The sequence below is a fragment of the Thamnophis sirtalis genome, unplaced genomic scaffold, assembly GCF_051295495.1.
Source record: "Thamnophis sirtalis isolate CommonGarterSnake01/CBP01778 unplaced genomic scaffold, rThaSir2_p1.2 scaffold_6, whole genome shotgun sequence".
Taxonomy (NCBI): domain Eukaryota; kingdom Metazoa; phylum Chordata; class Lepidosauria; order Squamata; family Natricidae; genus Thamnophis; species Thamnophis sirtalis.
In genome coordinates, this window is record NW_028261386.1 from 101831876 (window position 1) to 101857952 (window position 26077).

The window sequence follows — 26077 nt, forward strand, 5'->3', positions numbered from 1 at the left end:
TAATATTTTAACTTATCATCCTCCACCACCACCACCACGAGAACGTACATGCAGAACGCGTCGTCTAAATACAGTAGCCTGTATTGACTGTTTCAGTCAACCGGCTTTAACTTTAAACCCGGCAAAGAATTGAAACATGAATCTTTTTGCACTCTAAGCTTTTATTGGGCAGCCGCTCATCTGCTTCATTCACACAATAAAAGCCTCCTCTTCGTAACTCTTTTTTGCTGCTTCCGGCCGCTTTTTTCCCCTCCGCTAAAAACAAAATCTGTCGGATGATTATATGCTAACGAGTAGATTTCGAGTCCTAGCAACCACATAGACTTTCTCCATAACATTATCCGGCGCCTAATTGTTCTTCCAGGTCTCCCAAAAGTGCACTCATCGCCAGCGTAAACGAGTCCTTCCTCTTCGGCTTCTGGTCGTTGCGGAGTTAAAAATGCAAAAAAATGCCTAACATATATTCCTGGTAATCAATCACCCTTTAAAATACCAGGATTGATTTTTGTCTTAAGCCAACGTAGTGAATGCTTTTAATATATCGTTATGAGAACCACTGTTAACTTGAACGTGCCTGCTTAATTCCAACATTTATCTTTGAGGGCTGAGTAGAAAAACTTTGTTGTAGATCCCAAAGGTGCTTTTTCAAGAGGCAACTGGACTTCCTGGTTTTTCTTTGGAGACGTTTCGCTTCTCATCCAAGAAGCAGCTTTTTGAAAAAAGTCCAGTTCCCTTTGAAAAAGCACCTTTGGTACAATCATGAACCGGATGACTGAGAATCTCCATAGACTTTGTTGTAGATGTACAACAAGCTCGTGAACGGGAAACCATAGAAACCAGATAGTGACAGCTCCCACCCCAGACTAGCGGGCTCACAGACCAAGAAGCTACATATATGCGCGAAACAAGTTTTGAGAAACGAATTCCGACTCCAATAGAAGAGTTTTGACGTTGTGTTATTAAGGGGGCTAAACACAGGCGGCAGCACCTATCGCGTAAACGGAACGCCAGCGCGCGGCGCCTCCGCCTTCCGCTTGCTTCGGACCAGCGGCGCGCGCGCGAGGTTTTTGCGATTGTTTGGCTTGGTCTTAAAGGGGCGTGGTTATTTGCATTCCGAGAAGGAGGAGCCGCTCAGCGCTCCCCCCACCACCGGCGGGATAATGGACGGGTCCAGGAGAGGTCGGCAGGGAAGTCCGCCTGCCGGTGCTCGCGCTGTTCCTCCGTCTCCCCTTCCTGGTGAGTCAGCGGGGACACCCGCCCTGCCCTCCGTGGTCCTCCGACACTGCGAGGCTTGGCGGACTGGGAGACCACAGCTGAGTTCCGTTTGCGGTCTCCCATCCGCCAGCGCTCTACGCGGGGGAGGGGGGGCGAAATGCCCGCTCGGTTGTTGCAGAGATGCAAAGGGTTGAGATTGAAATGTTTCCCTGGGGAGTCTCGGTTGGTTTTCTTTTTTTAACTGAGCGCTTGAAGTTTGGTGCATCCTCCTTTTGCGTCTTTCAAATTGCAACCGGATGTTGGCTGCACCTTAATCAAAGCATGCATTAAAATAAGACGGTGGTAGAGGAGGGCTCAGAGAAGCTTCCCTGTTTCCCTCCCCAAATTTATGACCTCAAAGTAGCCATAAGGCTATGCAAAACACCTGCTTACTATTGGGTCTTGACCTTGTATCTTGGCTCCCATTGATTAGTGAGCACACCTGGCATAACTTATGAGACTGTGTAACTGATCTTGGCACTATATTTTCTGCAATTTGTTGAGCTCGTTGCATTGCATATGACACACTCTGCTTCTTTTCCTATAGCAAACAACTTTGTGAGGTAGATTAGCGTAGCCCCAAATCGTGTTGTGGCTGAGAATAGACTAGGGTTTCCCCACTTCTAGTCACTTTAACTGATATACCCACCTTTATTCTTTATACAACAAAAATCAAGCGTACTGCTCTGTATAGATTAAATCAACTGCAATTAAAAATGCCAAACTTCGGCTGCCAACTGTTTATGGTAAATATCAGTTTGTTTAAGGCCACCATTTTAATTGCCACTACTGTATGTCTTTGAGTAACACAATTGTGAAAAATAAATATGGCTTTTTCACTTGAAGTGCCACTATTCCACACGATAAATCTGTCAAATTTACTGGGCTTCAAAGCTCTCAAACACTAACATTGGCTCTTAATACAAGTTAAGAATTTATGGATTTTGCTTGGAGTTGTTTAATTTCTTTGATTTTTGTAGGAATGGCCAGTAAAATCATCATTTATCTTTAAAATATTTTTTTTTTCAATGCAGAAAGTGGTCTACCTCTATATGAATGTCCAATATGCCATCTTAGTTGTACCAATTATCCAGTTCTGCAAGAACATGTTGAACTGCACCTGGATGAATGCAGCATTTTAGAAGGTAAAGTAAATGATTCCAAAATAAGACATGTTATCCTTTAAGCATATTTTCCATGATTTGGGAAGTTTCATCCAACTATGAAAGTTAAAAAGCAGTGTGTTGTAATTGGAAAGATGCCTCAGTGTTATCAGTTGGCTGTTTCTTCTAATATTGTAGAATGAATCTCTTAAACACTGAAATACCATGCATATAAGATACTCATTTGTATTCAGAGTAGATAAATAAATGCAACTTAAATAGTTTAAATAATAAAATGTCATCGGCAGTGGAAAAAAGATTTTAAATAATTTATGCGCCTCTACCTCAAAGCTTTTGAGTCATTGAGTCAGTTTTTTCAGTCAAAGGCCATTGAAATAAGGCAATATCCATTTTTAAAATTGTTGTAAATTATTTTGTATACAAGATAAAATCTAATAGGACTGTACGTATGTGATTAGTAGAATTCTAATATTGAAAACTAAAAACAATACTCCTTCCCCCCACATAATCATTGAGAACCACACCTCCCAAGTTTCTATCTGAAATATCCATTTGAGGTTTTCCTGCTTCATCCAGCTGAGTGTTACCATATCAGTGTTATAAGAGTTTCATATATTTTCCCTGCATTCTCACATTGTAAATACTACTTTTCTTAAACAGGCAAATATATTTTCAACCTTATGTAAACAAATTGTTCTGTCCAGGAAATAAGTGATGAGTCTTTGTTTCTAAAAAGGATAATTGCATGCTATACTTTACCTTCAGAAATTGTGTAGAATTATTCATTTCAAAACAATCTTACAAACAGTCCTTCTGGAATAAGAGAAAGAAGAATATATATGGTTCATTTTCCTTCCTCCTGGCATCCACTGGTGTCCTCCCCACACTGTTGCATTGAAGCTTTCTCATATCTGGAACAGAGTTTCAGAAATGTAAGAGAAAGATAAATTCCTGCATTCTTCCTCTGCTAGTTGGAATGTTGATCCCACTGAGGATGATAATTGAGTATTACTTAGGTTTTAAGAGTTAAGTCCTAGACATGAGGATTATGCACCTTAATAACAAACAAAGCAGTTATGACTAGGAAGAAATACATCCTGCAAGTTAATAACTGTGCTCCAAGTGCAAATTAGTATAATTTACCGATCAAGTAAACCAGTTTGTATATATAAACTATGCAGGTGATTTCAGTTTATAATTTCTGTGATACTACACTGATGAGTAGTAACTAGAGTTTGATATAAGCAGCTATATAAATGTTTTAAATAAATACATAAAATTATTTGAATTATATTGATTAGTTCAGCTTTTCATTATGTGTGTATGAATGTAATGTGCATAATTAAGACTTTAATTCTGTGCCTCAGTGAGCATAGGTTAATTCTGTGTAAGTATACATAGAACTATGCTGCAAATTTGAAACTAAATGTTGCCGAAATTATATAATATGTGTAGTTTATTTTAGGATAATTAAATATTCAATATTTTGAAATACATTAAACTTCCATATTTTTTTATCTAATAGGAAGAAACTTGAATGATCTAGAATTGGCGCAGCATCTTCAAAATGAAGAGGATAGGCAAAGAAGAACAGAAACTGCAAGGCAAGAAAAGGATGATTTCCAAAAGTTGCAGGTATGATATTAGTCTTTTAAGTCCGTATTCAACAGCCCGTCTGAATAAAGTGAGAAAATACATGTGCAGTAAGTATGAATACCTATCTATTCTTCATAGATAAACAGATTGATCTTTAAAAGCAATTGATTAAGGTACAGGTCTTTTTCATAAAAGAGCCTCCTTATCAAAACTGGTTGAGTCAGTTTCTGGATGAGAGACCATTCAGAGATCTATCGAATCATGATGGAAAAAATGCAGGATACAAAATACTACATTAACATGCACTTTTAAAGTTACTACATTACATGGCTGGTTGATTTCTTCACTATTGTTTGTACAACACTCCTTCAATCAGAATAGAGCTGGAAGGGACTTTGGAGGTCTTCTAATCCAACCCCCTGCTCAAGTAGGAGACCCTATGCCATTTCTATCCAGTCTTTTTTTAAAAACTTCCAGTAATGAAGCATCTACAACTTCTGCAGGCAAGCTATTCCACTAGTTTATTGTTCTCACTGATAGGAAGTTTCTCCTTAATTCCAGGTTGCTTCTCTACTTGATTAGTTTCCATCTATTATTTTTTGTCTTGCCTTCTGATGCTTTGGAAAATAAGTTGACCCACTCTTGGTGATAGCCCTTCAAATACTGGAATACTAGTATCATGTCATTCCCTAGTTCTTCTTTTCTCTAGACTGGCCATATCCAATTCCTGCAAACGTTCTTCATATGTTTTTGAGCAATTAATCATCTTAATTGCTCTTCTTTGCACTTTTCCCAAAGTCTCAACATCTTTTTGTAATGTGAGCAAAACTGGATGCAGTATTAAGTTGATCTCTTGATTTATTAATAAAGAGATGGGACAAGACCTTTTCTGCCAAAGCTCTCTATAGAATTCTGATGCACTTTCCAAACATATCTCTCTACAAATAATAATATATTGAAGCCTTATACAGTTGATTTACTATTATGCAATTCAGTGATAAACGTTCCTAGCTATCTGTAGCCTAATATCTCAAATTGTTTCTAGAAAAACATTCCCAGTCTGATGCGCCCCTGGATTCCATTCAGCACAATCAGTACTAAGGCAGTAGGGAAGCTATGATCCAAGACATCAGCAGTACTCACCCTTAAAAGAATATTTTGTCCACCACAGAGACAATATGGCTTAGATGGCTCTGGGGGGTACAAGCAACAGTCTCTAAAAGCCATGACAAAAGAAGTGGATTTCGGAAGAATGCAACCATCAGAATATCACAGGAGAAAAGCTGATATGTTGGAATCTCTGGCTTTAGGCGTTGATGATGGAAAGACAAAGACTTCAGGTTAGTAAGTTCTTGCTTCAAAACCTGATTCAAATATCTAAAGGGGATTATTTAAATCATCATTCATCATTTAATATTGTGATACTGTGTATTATAGATTCATTTAAGAAATCACCATTTGTTTCCTTGTGCCCTCAAATTAATAAAGTAAGAACATAAAATGTTCTAGAAGTGGTGATTCTTACAAACCATATTAAGGATAGTGTTATCAAAAGTATTAACTCCTTATACATTTAATTATTGCCTTCAGATAAAATAAAATGTATGCCTTAGTTTTTCATTTGACAGTCATATTTATAGTCTTTCTTCCTCTGAAGAAAGAACTCATTTCTCTTTCTAGTTATAGGAACAGTGTTGTTACTGTCAGGTGTATGGTAGGATCATTGTTCGTCTGAAAAGTTATCTTTTATAAATGTGTCCATAACTAAATTGCTGCTGTTAAGTCCTCAAGGCTACGATGCCATTGACTTTCATTGCCGGCTCCTGATTGGTTAAGATGCGAGCAGCCAGCTGGCGGAAGAATACAGCCATTCTATTGGTTCAGCGTCTGACAGCTCTAGTATAAAAAGGGCTGTCAGCTGTCAAATGTTGCTGTTTGCTGGTTAGAGGTTTGCCTTACATTGAACTGTGTTACACTGTTAATAAAGGTTGTGTTAACTTCAACCTGCCTTGCCTCAGTTCCTGTCTGCCTCATTCTCCCTACAGAACAGCTGCTTTAATAATGCAATTGTTTCAAATAGACAATTTTCAATCTAAATAAAGATATCCAATGATGGCATCCATCAGAAAAAAAAATTCCCCTTGCCTAGTCTCCTTAATTAGCTACTTTATATGTAGCCATTATTTTATTATAAGGGAATATGTTTGAAGACACACCAATAGGCAATAGCAATAGTGCTTAGACTGATATACTGCTTCATGGCCTAAGCGGGTTACAGAGTCAGCATATTGCCCCCAACAATCTGGGTCCCCATTTTACCAACCTCGGAAGGATGGAAGGCTGAATCAAACTTGAGCCAGTGAGGATCGAACTCCTGGCAGTGAGCGGAATTAGCCTGCAATACTGCATTCTAACCACTGCGCTACCACAGCTCCCTAGTCTGGACCTGAAGTATTGTTCTAAAAGGCTTGTGTTATTTTAGCATTATAAGGTTGCTTAAAATTGTTTGCAGTAGGAGTTGGGTTACAACATTGATGGATACATCTTTGGAAGACCTGAAAGGTCAGGTTGAGAACAGATAATCTAAAGAATCTATGTAGGTACTAAAAGTAAACACTGTCTTGATGGGCTCATAATCAAGTCATATCTTGTAAAACTGAATAATTGAATAATTTGTAAATTAGGTTAACACAATATTTCTCCATTTTCATCTTTTTTCAAACTAGGAATTACTGAAGCATTGTGCCAGTACTATCAGAATGAATGCAAAGATATAAAGCACGTGTGGCTTTCTACAGGAGTGGATCACTTTCACTGTTCTCTTGGAGACAAAGGCTGGGGTTGTGGTTATCGGAATTTTCAAATTCTGTTTTCTTCTCTTTTGAGAAATAACTCCTATAAAGAATGTTTGAAAGGTTTGTACTTTGTTACATAGTTTTCATAGCAATCAAAGCAATTTACTTCAGACTAAATTTGCATAGGGCCCTCTGTGATTTAGTATTCTTTAGATTCTGAGATAGGGAACACTTAATTTTGGTAAATTTCTCATATTCATAAAGGTTTTCCAGGAAGAAATACTTATCATCTCCCAGATCAGACCTGTTAGCATGTAGACATCCACCATTCTGACATGATCTTAGCATACTGTTGTGATGTTACCTGTTGAATGTAATTCAGTAATAGCAAGAAACAATACTGTGGGACCTTGGGTCACGTTCTGACCACGACCAAATCGGGTGCCGACCAAAAAATACGCTAAATGTTTCACTCTGTTCACGAACACATCCTCGGGTGGCGATCAAACACAGATGCAGCTATTTTCCTTGCCGTAGCGATTTCCCCTTCCACGCCTTTTTTGTGTGTGTGTCCTTGCATGCGCATTCAGTCTTGCTTCCGGTCACAACCAAATCGAGTGCTGACTGAAGTCCTGGAACGGACTACCATCCTGACCCAAGGTCCCACTGTACTTAAAAAGAAAGGGAGTCTTTTAAGTTGAAACTTGTTTTATTCAGCTGTATCCAGAGCCTGCAGACACACAACTCTTCTGAAACAATATCCAATTTTAGATTTCCCACATTCCTTTAACAGTGTGAAGATTTTATTTAATATTAAACTTTTATAATATTTTATACTATTGTCCTTACTAATGTAAATGACTACTTTGGTTCAATAGTTAAGGCACCAGGCTAGAAACTAGGAGACTAAATTCTAGCCCTGCCTTAAGCATGAAAGCTGACTGGGTGACCTTGGGCTAGTGACTCTCTCTCAGCCCAACCCACCCCACAGGATTGTTGTGGGGAAAATATGATGTAGTATTATATATGTTTACATTTCAATTTATTTTAAAAAAAATAAAGGCTGAATTTAAAATATCTAAATAATAGTTTCCAAGTACTGCTCCAGTATATAAAGTATTTAAAAAATTAGACATTAATTCAAAATATCAATGATAAAACCCTGTTGGAACAAATTGGGTTTGAAGAACTTTTTAAATGCAAGTAAAGAGATCAGTTCTCTCAGTTCTTTAAAGAGTGTGCATACCAGAGATCATTTTGAACCAAAGGAAAAAAAGAAGAAAACAAAAGACTGATAAGCACCATCATTTTTGCAGCCCTTTTTTCAACTTCTCATTCCCGGATTACCGTTAAGGTGAGCAAGAATTACACTGCCATCAATCTACATATTCTTAGGGATAGCACTTTACTTACCATTTTTGAAAGGAGAAGACATTATCCCTATAGGCCTTTTCCAGTCTCAGGCCAAGAGAAATTTCTTCTCTTTGATATTATGCCTGTTGACGGATATATCTATCAGTCAAAAAGAATTACAGGTAGTTCTCCACTTACAATAGTCATTTAGTGACTGACTGGAGTTACAACGCCACTGAAAAAATTGATGTATGACCATTTTTCACGCTTATGACCATTCTAACATCTTCATGGTCGTGTGATCAAAATTCAAATGCTTGGCAAATGGTTGCAATGTTCCAGGGTTTTGGGCTCTTCTGACAAGCAAAGTCAAAGGAGAAGCCAGATTCATTTAGCAACCATGTTACTAATTTAATAACTGCAATAATTCACTTAACAGTTGTGGCAAGAAATGTTGTAAAATGGGGCAAGAGTCACTTAAACAACTGTCTCGCTTAGCAACAGAAATTTTGGGCTCAATTGTGGTTGTAAGTCGAAGACTACCTGTATTTTCCAAACTAAGGACTGACCCATTCCACAATCTCTCAGAACAAAAATATTGTGAATTCAATTTTTCCTTTTGAAAGATTTTAAATGTTATCCTCTTGTTTAGATATTTCATCAGTTCCTTGTATTCCAAAAATACAAACACAAATTGAAGATGCTTGGAAAGAAGGTTTTGATCCCCAAGGAGCTTCTCATTTCAACAGCAGATTACAAGGAACTAAAGCATGGATAGGAGCATGTGAAATTTATTCACTCTTAACTTTTCTAAGGCTAAAGTAAGTGTTGAATACCCAGGAAAGTCTTAGTTCTGAGCCAAATATTTCAATAGTATCCATTACTAAAGATAAGAAAATTTTCTGACATTTTTATTTATTATGAACTATATTTTCAGTTCCTTAATAATTGAAGAATAAAAAATAAATAAAAATAATAGTTGAAAACAACAATATTAAAAAAATAGTATCAGGATAAAAGAGTTTATTATATCTACGCCCTAGCAGTTTCACACAAGGGGATGGTATAAATTCTTTAAGAGAAATCCTTTTGTAAATACAAACTACCAAATGTGAAAACGATCTTAGAAGCCAAGATTAAAGCATTTCCACACTGCTGACACTCAGTCTTCACAGATAATCCAATTGCATTTAATAATTTTCTCATCTCCCTCCAAGAAAATACAGACAACAAGGATTAAAAAATATAGTTCTTTATGAACTGGTGTCAATGCTTCAGTCCATCTCCACCTAGGTGAATAACATAATAAAATAAAAATATGAGAGCCAGCTTGGTGTAGTGGTTAAGATGCTGGTCCAGAATCTAGGGGACTGTGAGTTCTAGTATCACCTTATACATGAAAGCTGGCTGGTGTGACTTAGGGAACTCACTCTTTCTCACCCCAGCCTATGTCACAGGGTTATTGTTGTGGAGAAAATAGGAGAAAGAAGGAGCATTAAGTACTGTATTTTTCAGAGTGTAAGACGCACCTTTACCCCCCCCCCCCCAAAAAAAAGATGAAAATCTGGGTGTGTCTTACACACTGAATACAGCATTTTTGGTCTTCCAAAACCCCACCCACTTCACAAAAATGGATGTGCAGAGGGTTTGGGAGGCCTGCAAAGTGTTCCTGGGGGCTGGGGAGGGCAAAAGCGAGTGAAAAACAGACCGTTTTTTGCTTGTTTTTGTCCCTCCAGCCCCCAGCAGCACTCTAAAAGCCCCCTAAAGGCTATGCATGCCCTCTTTTTTTGGCAAAAAGCAGGCCCATTTCTGCAAAAAATGGTCATTCTTTTCTCGTTTTTGCCCTTCCCAGCAGCACTTTGCAGGCCTCTCAAACTCTCTGCATGCCCCATTTTTCACAAAAAAATGAGGCATGCAGAAGGTTTGCGAGGCATGCAGAATTCAAAAACCTTTTTTTTAAAATTTACCTCTTCAAAATCTTGGTGGGTCTTAAATACTGGTGCGCCTTATACTCCTAAAAATACAGTATGTTCACTGCCTTGAATTTATTACAAAGTAAAAAAGGCAGAATAAAACATGTATTAATTATACCTTCTTCTATGCCCATGTTTTCTGCATGGGTCTGGTGAACAACAGTGACCTCAGGCTAACTCTGCACTTGATCCCTCATCCCTGCCAGGCTGAGTGCTTTCTAACATCTCTCCCATCCTGTTTTTCTTCACCTTGAAATAATTTCCTACTAAGTCACTAGGAGACAGGATGAATCAGAATTATTTCCAAATACAAAAGTGAATTGTCCAGTCTCTACACACAGTTCTATCTTTTAGAGAGAAAAATTAAAACTGGTATGGTTTCGTGTATCTTGCCTGGCAACTAAGCCAGAAATAAATGGGCTCAGCCACTGAATATAGTTGACTTTGTAGAATTACAATGGCATGATTTTTAATCTAAGGGCAGAATCATTATGTGCATAGAATTTTAAAGATGCCAGATGGCATTTATTATCTGGCTATTTATGGAGACATTTTAATTTAATTTAATTTATAGGTGTCAAATTATTGACTTTCATCAGCCTACTGGCTCTTCTGGTACACACCCTCGTTTGTTTGAATGGGTGTTAAACTATTATTCTTCAGGTAAAGATAACAATGGAAAGGTTATGAGTACTTCCAAGCCACCAATTTATCTGCAGCACCAAGGTCAGTAGAACTGTCGGGGATTGATTTTTTTGTAAAATATTTCTAAAAACAGTAATTTATTCTCCATAACAATTCTCTTACATGCTATGTGAATCATACTTCATCATGTTAGAAGCAAAGAATCTTGAATATTCAAATTTCAATGTTTTAAAAGTTAATATCTCAAATATTCTTATAGTACTTCATCTAACAACATTGCCGAAGTCGTGAGCAATAGTTCACATTAAATTATATTTGCAGTAAATGGAATTTAATTATTTTTTTTTATCTTCCTTCTCTTTGAACCTGTAGAATAACGTTCAAAGGCTAAGAGCAGTCTTGTCTGAAAATTATTGTGCAATGCTAGAACACCATTTTTTTAAAAAAAATTAAACCTTGTTCCTGAAACAGTTTGTTCTTGTGCATATTATGTTTCATGTGCTGTGTCACCATTAGCATAGTAAAACAGTCTGTTTCGCAGAGCACTTCAAGATGCTCATGATTTCTTACAAAGTTCTGAATAGCATATTGTCAGAGTGTGTACAGTGTGATTATTATGTTGAGACAACCAGGAGCAGATTACAGTACAAAGAGATTTTGTCTTTCAAACAGTATGTGTGCGTGTGTGCGCGCACTGAGAGAAAGAGGCCCTCACATGGCCTCCCTTGTATAGACAGCTTCTTAAAGTGGCAGTAACCATGCTGACTCATTCTCATTTCATCATCTCGGTTTACAGCCTTACAGCAGATGGTCAGCTATTAAATCATTATTACCTTAACACATATGTTCATAGAATTGAAGGACTATTCAATTTAAAATCTGCTTAGTTTGTTTGAGGGATTGATGAAGATCTCTTGAGCAAGGCTGCCTTCCAGTCCTGGCTTCACATTTTCTGAACACTTGTTGTGTAATTATGTTGTAATTTATTACATGTCTGATATGGTATTATTAGCAGCTTTAAACATAATTTGGTGGAAATCATTTCCTGAGAATATTCATGTAAGTGCCTAGTTCCAAAAACAAGCTGTTTAGATAAGCAGCAGTTCAATATGGCTCATTTGCCATATTGGTTTGTTATTCTTGTTTACATGTATACTGTGTATTAATATGTTTGGTTTTTGGCATTGAAACTAGGTCATAGTCGTACTGTTGTTGGAATTGAGGAAAGAAAAAACAAAAGTTTATGTCTACTAATATTTGATCCTGGCTGCCCTTCAGAAGAAATGCAAAAACTCTTAAAAGGCATTGATGGGAACAATCTAAAATTATTTCGAAGACTTCCAGGAGGCTTAAAACATAAGCAATATCAAATAGTGTCTGTGGATGGTATGCTGACAGAAGAGGAAAAAGTTGTAAGTATTTTAGAACCCAACCACGGGATTAATTTTTATTGAATTAGAATATAATTGTTTCTTTTAATTATATACTGTACTAACTTACCTATTTTATGTGTCTCCCATTTACAAGGCTCGTAGACAGGCTTCTCAATTCTTCACAGCACAGAAAATTCCTTGAAATAATATCTGAAAAATGAAGGAAATTGAAGGCTGCAGAGGAGATCTGTTTATGCAGATCTGTTTATGTTGAGTGATGTACATAGCAGTTTTTAAACATTTTATAATAAATATTGAAATGCTTAATTATTATGTATGGTTCTTGATTTTTTAAAAATTTACTTGGACTGAACATGGGTTTTCAGTTGATATGAATATTAAACTGGTCTCTATTCTCAGTAATCTAGGGGGATGCAAATCTTTTTCTGTAACACTATGAGCCCAAATCAAGGCTATTCATAGCTCTCAGTATCACATCTTAATTTTTAATAGTAGCAGAAACAAAAGTCCTTTAAACTATTATTGCTAACAGGAAGATGTGTTTGAAAATTAACTTAATAGCAACAGAAATTACATCCTATTTTTCACTGAATATCATGATTATAACTCGATTTGTTAAAACTGCCAGAGGCATCGCCCCATGCCCCATTTTGGCCAGCAGAGTGCTGCAGGAGGCTGTCCAGGCCGAAAATGGGATGGGAGGCCTCGCACTCTCCCTCACACCCATTTTGGCCAGCAGGGTGCTGCAGGAGGTGTCCGTCCCATCTCCCCCCATCCCACCCTGACCAGCCCATGGAGAAGTACAATGCTGATCTGGCCATCAAAATCCAGTTTGACAACCCTGGTTTACAGGCAAATGGTAGTACAGATTGTCCAATTCATTGTTCTTGCTACTTTGTCATGCTGCTATTTGTAGCCAGTTGGTCTGATCTTCTTGCAGCAACTAATAGGGTAGTCCACTGTTTCTTCAGCTTCTTTGCAGTGGTGACATTTGCTTACTGTTTTAATAATTCTGGCTTTTTATGCATTTGTTCTTAAGGCTTAGTCTTGTGCAATCATAATTAGTTCTTCTCTCTCTTCAATTTTCCTGCTCTTGCCACGTCTTACCTGTTTGGCATGCAACTTTATTATTATGGGTCATTCCACAGTCAGCCACAGATTTTCTGATTATCGAGCCCTTCCCAAGGATCTAAGATAGGGCAGTGCCTCTACTTACACTTAGGAATATCACCATATTTTAAAAAATCAACTTTATCTTGTTTTTCCTGGCCTTCAACTATTCCATTGAATGAAAAGTGCTAAGCAGTGAAGAAGTTGTATGTTAACTATTGAAAAAAGCAAGAAAATAAAACATCTAAGTAGTGCTTTTAAAGTTTTATTGATTTGTGGCCACCACACGGTGTTGTCAACCGAATACAAAACTTAGCAAGTAAGCACACACTTTATGAGAAGGATCACATCAGCTTCCTCAGAACTTTTAGGAACAAACAATGGTTTGTTTATGAAAAGAACAAGCTTGTTGCTTTGGGAATTATACAGATATAGCAAACTGAGCAAAGTGAGAGTTTCTTATACCCCCTCACCTCCTTATTCAGGACTTTGTTTTATACCCCCTTATCTGTTTCATAATTGTTTTTAGTAAACTTTGTTCTGATATCGCTCTGATTACATTTGCTAATATTTGCTGATTTGAGTTCCCTGTATGGTTTAATATAGTTACTGTCTTTAAGGGATTTTCTTTCATCAGGACTAATTCTGCTAATATTTGACTTTGGAATGAACAGAATTTTGGAATCTTTTGAAGGCTGAAAAAGATACAGATAAAAGGATTTCCTCCCCCAAGCTTTACCTTGGGACTTCAACAGTCTCCAAGAATCTGACAAAACTGAATGGAAGGGATGAGAGGAGCCCCCCCCCCAAGTTTTGATTTTTGTTTTAAGTAAGCTTCATAATATCACGTGCATTTCATATTGACAATTATTTTTATGGAAATGAAGACTAGGATACAAACAGACTCTGGCAGGGTATATAAATGTGCTCAACATTGGTAAAAGCAAAACAAAAAATCATTTTTCCCAGATATTTTGACATCTTTTAACTACAGTATTCTTAGTTGCAAGTAGTTCGGATCACTTTCAAGTACCGGTATGTAAATGATTCTTTGATAAACCCCCAAACCTTGCATTTTAGATAGTACAGAAATATTAAGTAACAGCAGCTAGTGCTGTCTCAAAAACATTGAAGCAGAGAGTAAGAAATGATCTCCTAAAGCTTTCATTTCAGAGAGAAATCTTCAAGCAATTCTTCAAAAGAGTTTTTAGAAGGGTAAACCCGCTTCCTGCAAAAACTCACTCTTCCAGATTTTTAATTTACCAGTCTGAGAAGGACCCACCAAAACAATCATTTCCCCCCCACAAAAGCTTGATCCTGTAGCCAAACATGCTCCTAAGGCCCACACGAATCACTCTTTTTTAACTGGTTTAAAATCCGCAGGCTGAATGGGAGGGTAAATAGCAAACTTGCTGGAATAAAGAGCAAGGGCCCACTTAGGGAAAGTGATAAAGCGGGGAATGAACCAGAAAAGGGAAGACAGCTTGGGCATCAATTCGGTAAGGATTTCCCGAACCGAAATATAATTATAGACGTCTCGCCCATCCACGTCCTTAAATCGGTAGAGGCGGGCAAGATCTGGACTGAGGACCACTTTGCCGCTGTGCCTCATGACGTGCGGATCCGATGCCAAGGCCACCACGCATTTCCCGCTCACTTCGGGAGACTCTGCCTTATTGGCCAACCGCTCCGACAGGTTCTTGAATAGTTTCTTGACATCCTCCGCTTGCTCCACGACCAGTTCAGTGCGAACGAGCCCGGGCCAAAGGGACACGCAGGCCACACCGAAAGGGCGCAGCTCGACGCCACAGTCAGCCGCCAGGCGGTCGCAGGCAGCTTTTCCCACCCCGTACGGGACGTCGAACATGTACCGCAGCCCACCGGGCGAGGAGATGATGACAATGAGCCCGCGCCCGGCGGGCACCATGAGTCGGGCGGCATGCACCGCGCAGAAATAATTGCCTCTCAGGCCGGCGTTGTTGACTGTGTCCCAGAGGGACGGCTCGGTTTCCCAGAACGGCACACCGATCTCTTTGGAGAGGGTGGTCACTGCGGAGAAAGCGCTGTTGACCAAAACATCCAGGCGGCCGGCTTGTTCCTGTCGGACGCGCTGGAACAACGCAGCCACGTCTTCCTCTCGAGTAGAGTCGCACACCACCGGCACGCACTTGCCGCCCCGGCTTTGCACCTCCGCCGCCGCTTGCTCCAGAGTTTCCCGGTTTCGGGCCGTAATATAGACGGTGGCGCCCGCTTCCGACAGCTGCAGCGCGACGCCTTTCCCGATGCCCCGCGAGGCGCCGGTCACTACACAGACGTGCCCTAGCAGAGGCTTGGTCCCTGAGGCCATGGCGGCGGCAGCAGCAGTAATAGCAGCAGCGGCGGAAGAGAAAGGCGCAATTGGCTCAGCGGCTGGTGAAAACAGGAGAACCGCGGCGACGACGACGAGGGCTTTTGTGGCGCTTGCTCAACTCCGTGCCATCCGCCGCGAGTCGAAAAGGCGGAGCCTGCCGCTGGTTACATACAGCCCAAGCGCCAGAACAGGTTGACAGAGTCCCGCCGGTTTGACGCAAGAGCTTGTAGTAATGGAGAGGATTAAAGCAACCTGCTCCTTCGAGGCTCGCTATCGGGAATAACCCAACAAATACAATACAAGCACAAGCTTTAAGAAAGGTGGCATTTTTTCTTTTTTCTTTCTTTCTCTTCCTCCCTCCCTCCGTCCCTCCCTCTCTCCCCCCCCTCTCTCTCTGTCTTTTGCCTGCATTTCTTCAAACACCCTGGGACGGTTTCAATCCCCCTTCATTTTAGCCCCTCAATAATATTTTATTTTATTTATTGATTTGATTTGTCAATAGGTATAAGAATAAACATGTGTATGAATGAAATGGATACAAATAAATGGGGACAGTAGGACAGGGAGGGTAGGCACAATGGTTCACTTAGGCACATCTCTTACTGAGGTGAGGTCAACAGTAGACCATTTAAGGTTAAAGTTATGGTGATTTGAAGGTGAAATCACAGAGTCAGGCAGTGCATTCCAAGCATTGACCACTCTGTTGCTGAAGTTGTATTTTCTGCAATTAAGTTTGGAGCGGTTTACCTTAAGTTTATATCTATTGTGTGCTCTTGTATTATTGCGGTTAAAGCCTGTTTCCAAGGCTAAGAAAGTATTAGAAATCTCCAGCCTTGATAAACCCACCTTAACTCTTAAGCCTTGTGTGTGTTTTATCGACAACAAATTTTAACCGATTTCTTCCTCCTCCTCCACTCCCAATATTTTTTCACATTAAATGAGAGCACCAATAAACGGGAGCAGTTGGCTGATTTAAAAACCCTAAAGTTTACAGTAACTGTTTATTTACTTATCTGTTTATACCCTACCTTTATAAATTGTAAATAACTCAAGACAGCAAACATAACTATATTCTTTCCTCCTCCTATTTTCTCCATAACAACTCTATGAAGTAGGTTGGGCTGAGCAAGAATGACTAAGCAAAAGTCACCCATCTGGCTTTCGTATGACTAAAACTCACTACTTGTAACTTCTTATCCAGCCATAGGCTGACAATCAACTGGCTTAATTTGGGTTAGTCATTCTCTCTCAGTCCACACCACCAGGCTCCAGAGATAAGCCAGTTTGGTCAATTCCTATTACAATCAATGGATTAAGATTTGATCTGAGAGAAACAAACCCTGAACTTGTAAACAAAATCCATACAGAGAAGTAGGAAGAATTTGTAAATACAAAAAATGGAGGTGCCAGTGCAGAGTACAGAAATTGAATTAAAATGTCACTGAATAATAGCTCTATCCCTATCTTTTTACATTTTTATACTATTAGAATGTCTTTCTACTTTGCTCTAGCACTACATGTTTTACTTATGCATCATTTATCATATACATAATAATAGCATGCCAGAGGGCCTAGCATATACTGCTGTGAAAGAATTTCACCATGGACATTCCTTTCTGTGTCTTACTAATTCAACAGAGCATTGGACAGCCTATAATTCAAGCAGTAGTCAGCAATAGTCAGATTTTACTTTGAAATGTTTAGCAAAGAAAGCAGGATTCTAATTACAGGAAGTCCTTTTGCTGAACTTTTGTGATGATACTAATGCCTGGTGCTTGAAGTTATAGCCATTGCAGGTCCCCTAAGGACATATGATAATTCACATTTATGACCACAAGGTGCACTTCAATTCTTTTCCATCTTATCAAACCATCTCTGCCCTTTTGGTTGCTCTGCACTTTATCACCCTTGATCACCGTTGATCTTCACTGCCTTCTTTCTTTTGCTGCTGATTCAGCGTATCTCACCTGGCCCTTCACAGCTGGTTTAGGGAAGATTGCTGCCATGGCAGGAGAGTTCACAGAGCTGCCCTGCATTTTAATGCTTCTGCTGTCCCCAGCTGATCTTCATTGTCTGGCCTTCACGTAATAGCTGTTGGCTGGCATGTAGCCTTCTTCCCTTCTTCCCTTGAAACATGCCTGGCCTTCACGTAATAGCTGTTGGCTGCATGTAGCCTTCTTCCCTTGCTTGTGAGCTGCCCTTGACTTGTGACTTCCTGGCAGCTTCCTCATTGACTTTGCTTGTTGAAAACTGCTAGGAAATTGCGAGAAGTCCCTGTTTTAACAACACACAGTACTTACTTAATGACAACAAAGAAGAATGCTGAAATTGTCATCACTAAGCAATGTGATGCTGATGCTGTTCCTTATGATTGCATTGCTTAGCAGCAGAAATTCCGGTCTCAATTATCATCCTTAACTGACGATACTGTTGGTGTAAGCTTAATTAGTAGAATTGATGAAGGTGCTACTGACCCATTTGGAAAAGTTTGGCTAGATGACGACATCCACAATATTAGAGAAGTGAGGCTGCCTAAGTAGAGCAGCATAAAAGGACATTCTTTCTTGTCTTGTCAGGAAAAGTGTTGGAGGACAGTCATGTCAATTGTATATTTCACTGAAAGATCAGGACACTGAGAATAGTGCCAATGGACCTTCAGTGTAATTCAGAATCAGATTAGTTCTTTGAATTCCTGAGCATATTTAGAATGGTATGAAATCTTAATTATTAACCTCAAATCAGTTTTCATCACAATAATGCTTTGGAAATTAGGGTATAAAAGATTGGTCTTATCAGAATTGTGCACAGATGAAAAAGCATGCAGTAAAAGTAAAAACTTCCCTTTAGAGGCCAAATGCATCTCTTAAAGAGCTTAAAGGTCCAATAGAAGTCTCTTTTAAAAGAAAAGAAAAATTGGCACTGAAGGAAGCTTGATAGAAATTGGGATTCTTCCCCTTTCTTGCATAATTCAGAGATGTAAAACTTACAGTCTACAGCAGTGTTTTTCAACCTTTTTTGTGCAAAGGCACACTTTTTTAATGAAAAAAATCACGAGGCACACCACCATTAGAAAATGTTAAAATTTTTTAACTCTGTGCCTATATTGACTATATATAAAGTAATTCTCCCACGGCACACCTTACACTATGTCACGGCACACTAGTGTGCCGCGGCACAGTGGTTGAAAAACACTGGTCTACAGGCCAAATGCATCACATGCAGGCCACACCTACCCCAGCTCCACAAAGACAAAAAATATCATGATACATCACACGATGTAATCGAGTTTGACACCTGTATTGTATATCACCAGAGGAGCAGGAAAATCACTGCTCTCTCCACTTAATCTTGTAATAACTCAAGCTTCAAAGGAATATTCCAGAGGGTTATATGTAGACCCAGAGTCAGCCTGATCTTGAGCAAGTGTATAATTGACCACCAGTTTTAGTGCAAGAGGCCTCCTGAACATCTGACTGAACATCTTAAAGCCAATAGGCTCCAGATGCTAATTGTGTTATGTCAAAAATGATTAAAAATAATCTGTGGTGAAATGTAGGCCCCCTCCTAGAGGATAAAGAGAAAGCAAAGCTGGCAGTCTTTGATAAGCAGGAAAAGGGTGAATGGAGGCCCTTCCTAGTTTTTCACAAAGTATATTTAATTATGCTGGTTATTGCTTTAATCTAGCAAGATATATGTAAGACTCAAGGAATCAAGAATGACACATAGAGTTGCATCTGAGTAGTTTTTTGTGTTCACCTATTAAAGGAAATCTTTTGAAAATAGTTTTTTTTCTCTCAAAGTACAATGTATAAATTGTATTATAAAAACCCAACTTTTCATTTTACTCATGTAAATCAATCACAAGGCAGAAGGAGTAAGATTCCACTTAAGTTTATTTTCTTCTTCTTGAACCATATTTGCAGAAACAGTCATGGTAAAGCCACTAAAGAAACAACAGTTTATCTTAAAAGTCTGTGGCTACCTTAGTTGGTTAAGAGCCATAGTGGGTGCCAAGATCCATCATGTTCACATACCAATATTACAAGATTGACTCCATATTTTCCACAGCACACATTATAGACTGAAAAAATTAATAATTTATTCAGTGAAGAGAAGCTAGAATTGAGGAGCTGATAGCCAAAGCAGAACCTTCTCCATCTCCCAGGAATATGTAGCAGCTATAACAATTCCACCTTGTATGTTTTTCTTATGATAAGACTGAAACCCTTACATGTAACATTTTAAGTTACAATTTTAACAGCTGTATAAAAACAATCCACATTCTCCAGGTTGTCTTTTCTTGGGGATCATTGCTGACTACCAGCTCTTAATGGTTGAAACCAAGAGCTTATGAAGTGAGACACCTTGACAGTATGCCTATGCGCTAGTTGCTAGCATTAAAATGGAAAAATTGGTCTAATTTCTCTTTCATTGCAGATACTCTTATGTTGGTAGGGGGGAAAGCAACATGCAAAATCATTAGATTTTAAAGGGCTTAGTTTCACAGGGCTTAATGTAGATCAGAAAGTTTGGCGCTTCGAATCCCTGGTGCTATGCAACGGAGTGAGCTCCCCTTATTTGACCCAGCTTCTGCCAACCTAGCAATTCGAAAGCATGTAAAAATGTAAGTAGAAAAATAGGAACCACCTTTGGTGGGAAGGTAACAGTGTTCCATGTACCTTCGGCATTTAATCATGCCGGCAACATGACTATTGAGATGTCTTCGGACAGCGCTGGCTCTTCGACTTTGAAATGGAGATGAGCACTGCCCCTAGAGTTGGGAACGACTAGCACATATGTGTGAGGGAACCTTTATCTTTACCTTAATTTCGCAGAAGATTTGGTGAAACCTGAGCACCTTGTGGCAGTAGAAAAATTTGAACTCAGGACAGTGATATGTTCAGTCACTTATCCAAAATCTGGTAAGAATTCTGTAATATGATATGAGCAATGTATATTTAAATTTCATACTGTAATTAAACTTTCTCTTTGAGAAGTTTCTTTCTGTCCCTCCATATGTTTTAAACAATATATATTGTTGGAAATCATTCTGTAATTAATAGACATTAATGCTGAAAGGGTATATAATTTGGTAAATTAAAAAAAGAGTATCTAAATAATTCTCCATGTTGGCATCCTTTACTGAGCAAGAGAATTCTGCATAATAAGAGTTTTGCTTTCAGGATGTTTTGAAATTATAACCAGGTAAATATCCCCATTCTGGAGTTGGAAAACCTATCCAGAAACAAAAGATTTAACTTCCTTCCTCTGCTTTGACCCAAGAGAAAGAAGGAACTTTTTCTATACTACAAACTTGGTGCTCTTTACTATTCATCCCATAATTTTCTCCGTCTCACATTTTTAAGCCAGAAAGAAACCACTGATCTCTTGCTTTCAAGGACATTTTAGAGATAGGAGTTTCAAGGATAGTTTTTTTCTGAAAAACAATACTTTTTCTCTAGTTTTATTTTTTTGAAAGAAGAGGTAGGAAGAAATGCTGATTTCCATCCAAGCAGGAGTTGGACCTTTGTCAGATATTCTCTTTGCAAAAAAAGTCACATTTTTATCTTGTGAATAGATAAGTTGGACTAGGTTAATTTAGTTTGTAATACTGTATCTGTAATTGTGGCCTTTGTCATTTCTCCTCCTTTCACAAATAAATGCCTCTGTTTTGGACTCTGAAACTTTGTTATCTTTGAAAACAGGCATTTTTTATTAAAGCCTTGCTTACAGAACAGACCTCATTGACTGAATGACTCTCTCTCCTACTTCATTTTTTTTTAAAGGTTTTGGAGAATTCTCTATGCTGTAGCTTTGAATGTTCTGTTCCTGTGATGAAGAGAATCTGAGAATTCACTTGGAAGTAAGTTTGATGGCACAGAGTGTGCCTAGAATTATAATAAGTTTATTCTGTTCATAGATCTTATATGAATTATTCCACCCTCAGTCTTAATCTATTTCTGCATTTGAAATGAGACCAAATGCAAGTTACTGGTATTTTTTTCTCATATTGATATATCTTTGGTACTGTATTATGAATCCTAGGTAATTCCCAGAAGTTTAAAACAAGTTCAGTTTTTTTTATAGAAACTGTCTGGATTCAGAATATTTTATGCTTGATTTTCTAAGAAGGCAATTGGAATGGAACAGAAAATATTTCTCTACCAACTCCATTACTAGAACATAATTTATGTAATGGGGATATTGTCCAGATCCCACCTTCTGACATTATGTTACATCTGCCATTTTACCTAGTTGAGATAATAATTCATAGATAATAATAGACTCAGGGATGAAATCCTACTGGTTTGGACCAGTTTGGGAAAACCAGTAGTGGACATTTAGCCTGGGGCACCGAACCGTTAGGGGCCGCTGGCTAGCCACGCCCCTGAACTGGTCCCCCAGTTCCCTCTCACTCGCCCCGCTCTGCCCAGTCTCTGCTTTCTACCAACCCAGCCTGCTCCCCTACTCCCAGGCAGCCCACAGCCCTGCCATGTTTGCCAGCCTTCCACGCAGCCTTCCTGGTATCCCCGTGGCCAGCTTGTGAAGGCAGGCAAGCAGAGGCAACGTGGAAGGCAGGCAAGCATGTCAAGGCCGGCTGGCCGTGGGGAAGCGAGCTAGCAGCTTACTCCCTTCCTTGCAGCCCTGCCATGATTGCCTGCCTTCCACGCGGCCCTCAAGCACAGTCGTCACACGCCGCCCCTCTCAGCTTCAGAGCAGCTAATGCATCTCCACCGCCCACCATCAGCCTTACCACTGCGCTGGGTCCTGCTGCTCTTTGACCCCTCTCCTCCAGCTCCCTGCTGACCCTTTCGTGCAATCTGGTCTCCACCCTGAGAAGGCATAAGCCTCTCTGCAGAGCTGTGTAGCTGAAGTGCCCCTTCATTTTCTCCGCATTGCCCAGGACTGGCTGCTTTTTGCGATTCTGTGCCCTTCACAGGCAGCTCAACTCCAGCCGTGGTGCCCTTTGTGTTGGCTCAGGAAGGAGGGGAATGGGGAGCCACAGCAGCTGCCATCACAGGATGCAGGGAGGAGAGTTCCAGCTCTCCTATGCTACACAGGAGAGCTGAAGCTCTCCTTCCTGCATCTGACAATGGCAGCTGCTGCAGCTCCCCATTCTCCTCCTTCCTGAGCCAACACAAAAGGGACCACAGCGCTGAGGAGTCTCTTGCACAATGGGGCTCTCCTGTGCTGCACAGCCAGCAACGGCAGTGGGAGGAGGAGTCGCCATCCTTGATCATGAGTCATCATGATCCCGGCCCAGGAAGGTATTTTGCTGGTGCGTGCACACGTGTGAAAGGGATGAGAGGAAAAAGAGAGAGAAAAACAAATGAAAGAGCTGGAGGGAGAGAATGAGAGAGAGGGCAAAGAGAGGGAAACAAATCAGAGAGAAGGGGAGAGAAAGGAAGAGAAAGAAAAGAAGAAAGAAAAAGAAAGAGAAAGAAAGGATGGAAAGAAGAGAGAGAGAAAAAAGAGACAAAGAAAGAGAAAGAGAGAGAAAGAAAGAAAAAGAGAAAGAAGGAAAGAGAAAGAGAAAGAAAGAGGAAAGGGTAGAGAGAGAGACAAGAAAGAAAGAAAGAAAGAAAGAAAGAAAGAAAGAAAGAAAGAAAGAAAGAAAGAAAGAAGAAGAAAGAAAGAAAGAAAGAAAGAACTTATGATCACAATTGAGCCCAAAATTTTTAGTTGCTAAGCAAGAGCGTTGTTAAGTGAGTTTTATCACATTTTACAAGTTGGCTATGCCCACCCGGTCACATGACCACAAAGCCACCCCCACAAAGCCATGCCCACAGAACTGGTAGGAAAAAGTTTTGGATTTTACCACTGCCTAGACTCCTTCACAGGAATTCCACACACACACTGGTATAGCTTTCTGGATGATACTTCGATCAAGATCAAAGCACAGGAATCTGAAACATTCACCAAACATATCAACCCTGTGGACAGACACATCAAATTCACACGGGAAGTTGTTAAGGAAAATAGTCTAGCCTTCCTGGACTGTGCAGTACACATTAAGGAAGCCTTAACATTGATGTTTACAGAAAACCCACTCACACAGATCAATATTTACATTTTGATTCCCACCACTCACTGAAGCACAAAATGGGAGTCATCAGAACCTTACATCACCGACCTGAAGGCCTGCCTACCAGCAAAAATGGGAAAGAAAAAGAACGCAAACACACATCAAGGAAGTCTCAGAATGTGTGATTATCCCAAGTGGGCCTTCATCAAATCTCAAAAAAGACCCTACAGGAGCTCTTCTGTCCAGACAATGACAAGAACAATAAATGAAGCAACGTCGTCATTCCATACGTTGTAGGCATATCAGAAAAGCTTGGGAGGATCTTCAGCCAACATAATATACGTGCACACTTCAAACCCAAGAATACACTAAGGCAGAAGCTTGTCCACCCCAAAGATAAAACACCCAGACAGAAACTGAGCAACATGGTACAAAGCAGTGAGCCATGTGCAGATCTGTACATTGGGAAAATGAAACAACCACTTTATAAATACATGGCACAACAGAAGAGAACGAACATATCAGGACTAGATTTAGCAGTCCATCTGCATTTAAAAGACACAGGCCACTCTTTTGAAGACAACAAAATCCATATTTTGGACAGAGGATCGCTGATTTGAAAAAGGGGTTAAAGAGGCCATCTGTGTCAAAATTGAACAGGTCTCTCTCTCAACAGAGGGGGAGGGATATGACATCATATATCTCCAATCTACCATACAGTCCTTTCAACAGTTCCAAGAAGGCTCCACACCCATTGCACCACTGAGGTCACCCTGATGACACAAATAAATCTCCAGGTAATCTTAACACCTTAAAGAATGCAATGACCATCTGTCTGCAAGGAGTATAAATCCTTCCATTCCCCACCATGCAGTCAGAGCTGAAGAAGCTTCTTGGATGAGAAGTGAAATGTCTTCAAAGAAAAAAAAAGTCAAATTACCTCTTGAAAAAGCACCATTGGGACAACCATGACCTGGATGACTGAGAATCTCCATAGACATTTAGGAGGTAATAAATAGATGAGTAACTAGATATTAAATAGATTGAGTAATTAGGTAATTGAGTAGATTACTTGGTAATAACTAGGTAATAAATAGTTGAGTAACTAGATAATTGATTAGTTGGGTAAAGAAGATGAGGGTCAAAAAGTGGAAAGTTGACCTATCTTGTTACTTTGCTCTAACTATAATAGTGAGTTGACTGATAAACTCAAGGATATGTGAAGGATAAACTCAAGGGTATTTATATGTTTGCTGCTTGAGTGAACTGGAAGCTGCTTGAGTGAACTGGAAGCTCATTCAGACTCAAGTCTTGTACATATCTGGTCATGTGCATTGAATTATTCAACCAGAGAGATTTAGCTACTTGCGTACATGGGCATTTTTCTCAACAATATTCCTAGTTTTATTTTTCCTGTATTCCTTATTTACTACTGTATGTATTATAAATGAATTTAGTTATTCTGTTCAGTCTAAATAGAGATCTGATTGAACTGGAGGAAACCAACCAGGACAGACTCACCTTCTCTCTTCCCCGGTATAATTTAATTAAATAGTTTTATGCTACTATATGCTAGAAAGAAGATAGGGGATTTGAAGTAAATTGCGTTGGGACGTGTTAATATTTTGCTGACTCTGGTAAATAGGAGATGGCAAGGAAGTTTAAGCTTATTGTCTCGTAGTACAGCCAAAATTAGGAATGGAAACGGGCTCTTGCAAACTGACATGTTATTGTTAATAAACAACATCCTTTTGGACTGTGAGCTTCTGGATGATCTTAACTGAACTCTTATTCATTCATAGGCTGTGCTGAATAGAGACCCCATTGAATGAACTGAACGTTACCAACTAAGCTTGTCTCATCTTCCCCATTCCTCGATTTTTCATAAGGGGAGGAGAATCTGACACAGCAATTCAAAGACCAGCCTGTTGAATCTATAATAGCTATCATTGCATGCAAAGGGCAAATAAGACAAAACATTTATTAGTTTCTGCACATAATATAGCTGGCAAGATACAGAACAAGCAACTCTGAAAACATTTTTTTCGGCGAACTCCAATATATAAGGGAAAAATTCATTGTACCTACTTTATCTTCATCTTGCTCCTGTTCACAAAAATCTTTGCTTAAAAAAATTCTGAACAAGGGAGTTGTTATATGACATCTATCAAATGAGCTATTTTTTTGCAGATCTCAGCTACATTATAGTAATGGTTTTCAAAGATGGTGGGGGGAGACACTTCATCTAGATTGGACCCTAGACAAAGAGGATGTGGGCTCTTAGCAACAAATATTCATGCAAAGCCTTCTTTAATCTGATTTATTGAAAAGGGAAAACGGATTTATTACAGAAATCTTAATAACTATGTTTTCACTTTAACAATCTATTTCTCTGTCTGCTAGAGTGGGACTTAATTCCCTTGCTAAGAACTCTTTGAAGAACAAAACAAGTGACTA

The 26077-nt window shown here is 39.3% G+C and overlaps 3 protein-coding genes across 4 annotated transcripts in view; 2 read left to right on the forward strand and 1 right to left on the reverse strand.

The window, feature by feature from the left end:
- The first annotated feature begins 1123 nt into the window (after positions 1-1123).
- Positions 1124-12440, forward strand: ZUP1 (zinc finger containing ubiquitin peptidase 1). Its single transcript, XM_014055487.2, has 9 exons — positions 1124-1236; positions 2289-2399; positions 3904-4013; positions 5146-5314; positions 6701-6889; positions 8775-8943; positions 10670-10821; positions 11935-12152; positions 12268-12440. Exons 1-9 carry the CDS (start codon positions 1161-1163, stop codon positions 12313-12315), a joined length of 1242 nt encoding a protein of 413 aa, XP_013910962.2. The 5' UTR covers positions 1124-1160; the 3' UTR covers positions 12316-12440.
- Positions 12441-13493: 1053 nt separating this feature from the next.
- On the reverse strand, positions 13494-15741 carry DHRS1 (dehydrogenase/reductase 1). The gene has a single exon (XM_014055485.2). The coding sequence runs from the start codon at positions 15589-15591 to the stop codon at positions 14596-14598; it is 996 nt and encodes a 331-aa protein (XP_013910960.1). The 5' UTR covers positions 15592-15741; the 3' UTR covers positions 13494-14595.
- A 56-nt stretch (positions 15742-15797) lies between these two features.
- LOC106540392 (amine sulfotransferase) overlaps positions 15798-26077 on the forward strand; it is a 28283-nt gene continuing 18003 nt past the window's right edge. For both annotated transcript variants that reach the window (XM_087718580.1, XM_087718581.1), the window contains exons 1-2: positions 15798-15914; positions 21381-21457. The gene's annotated coding sequence lies outside the window, so the exon portion shown is untranslated. The remainder of the gene's footprint in view (positions 15915-21380; positions 21458-26077) is intronic.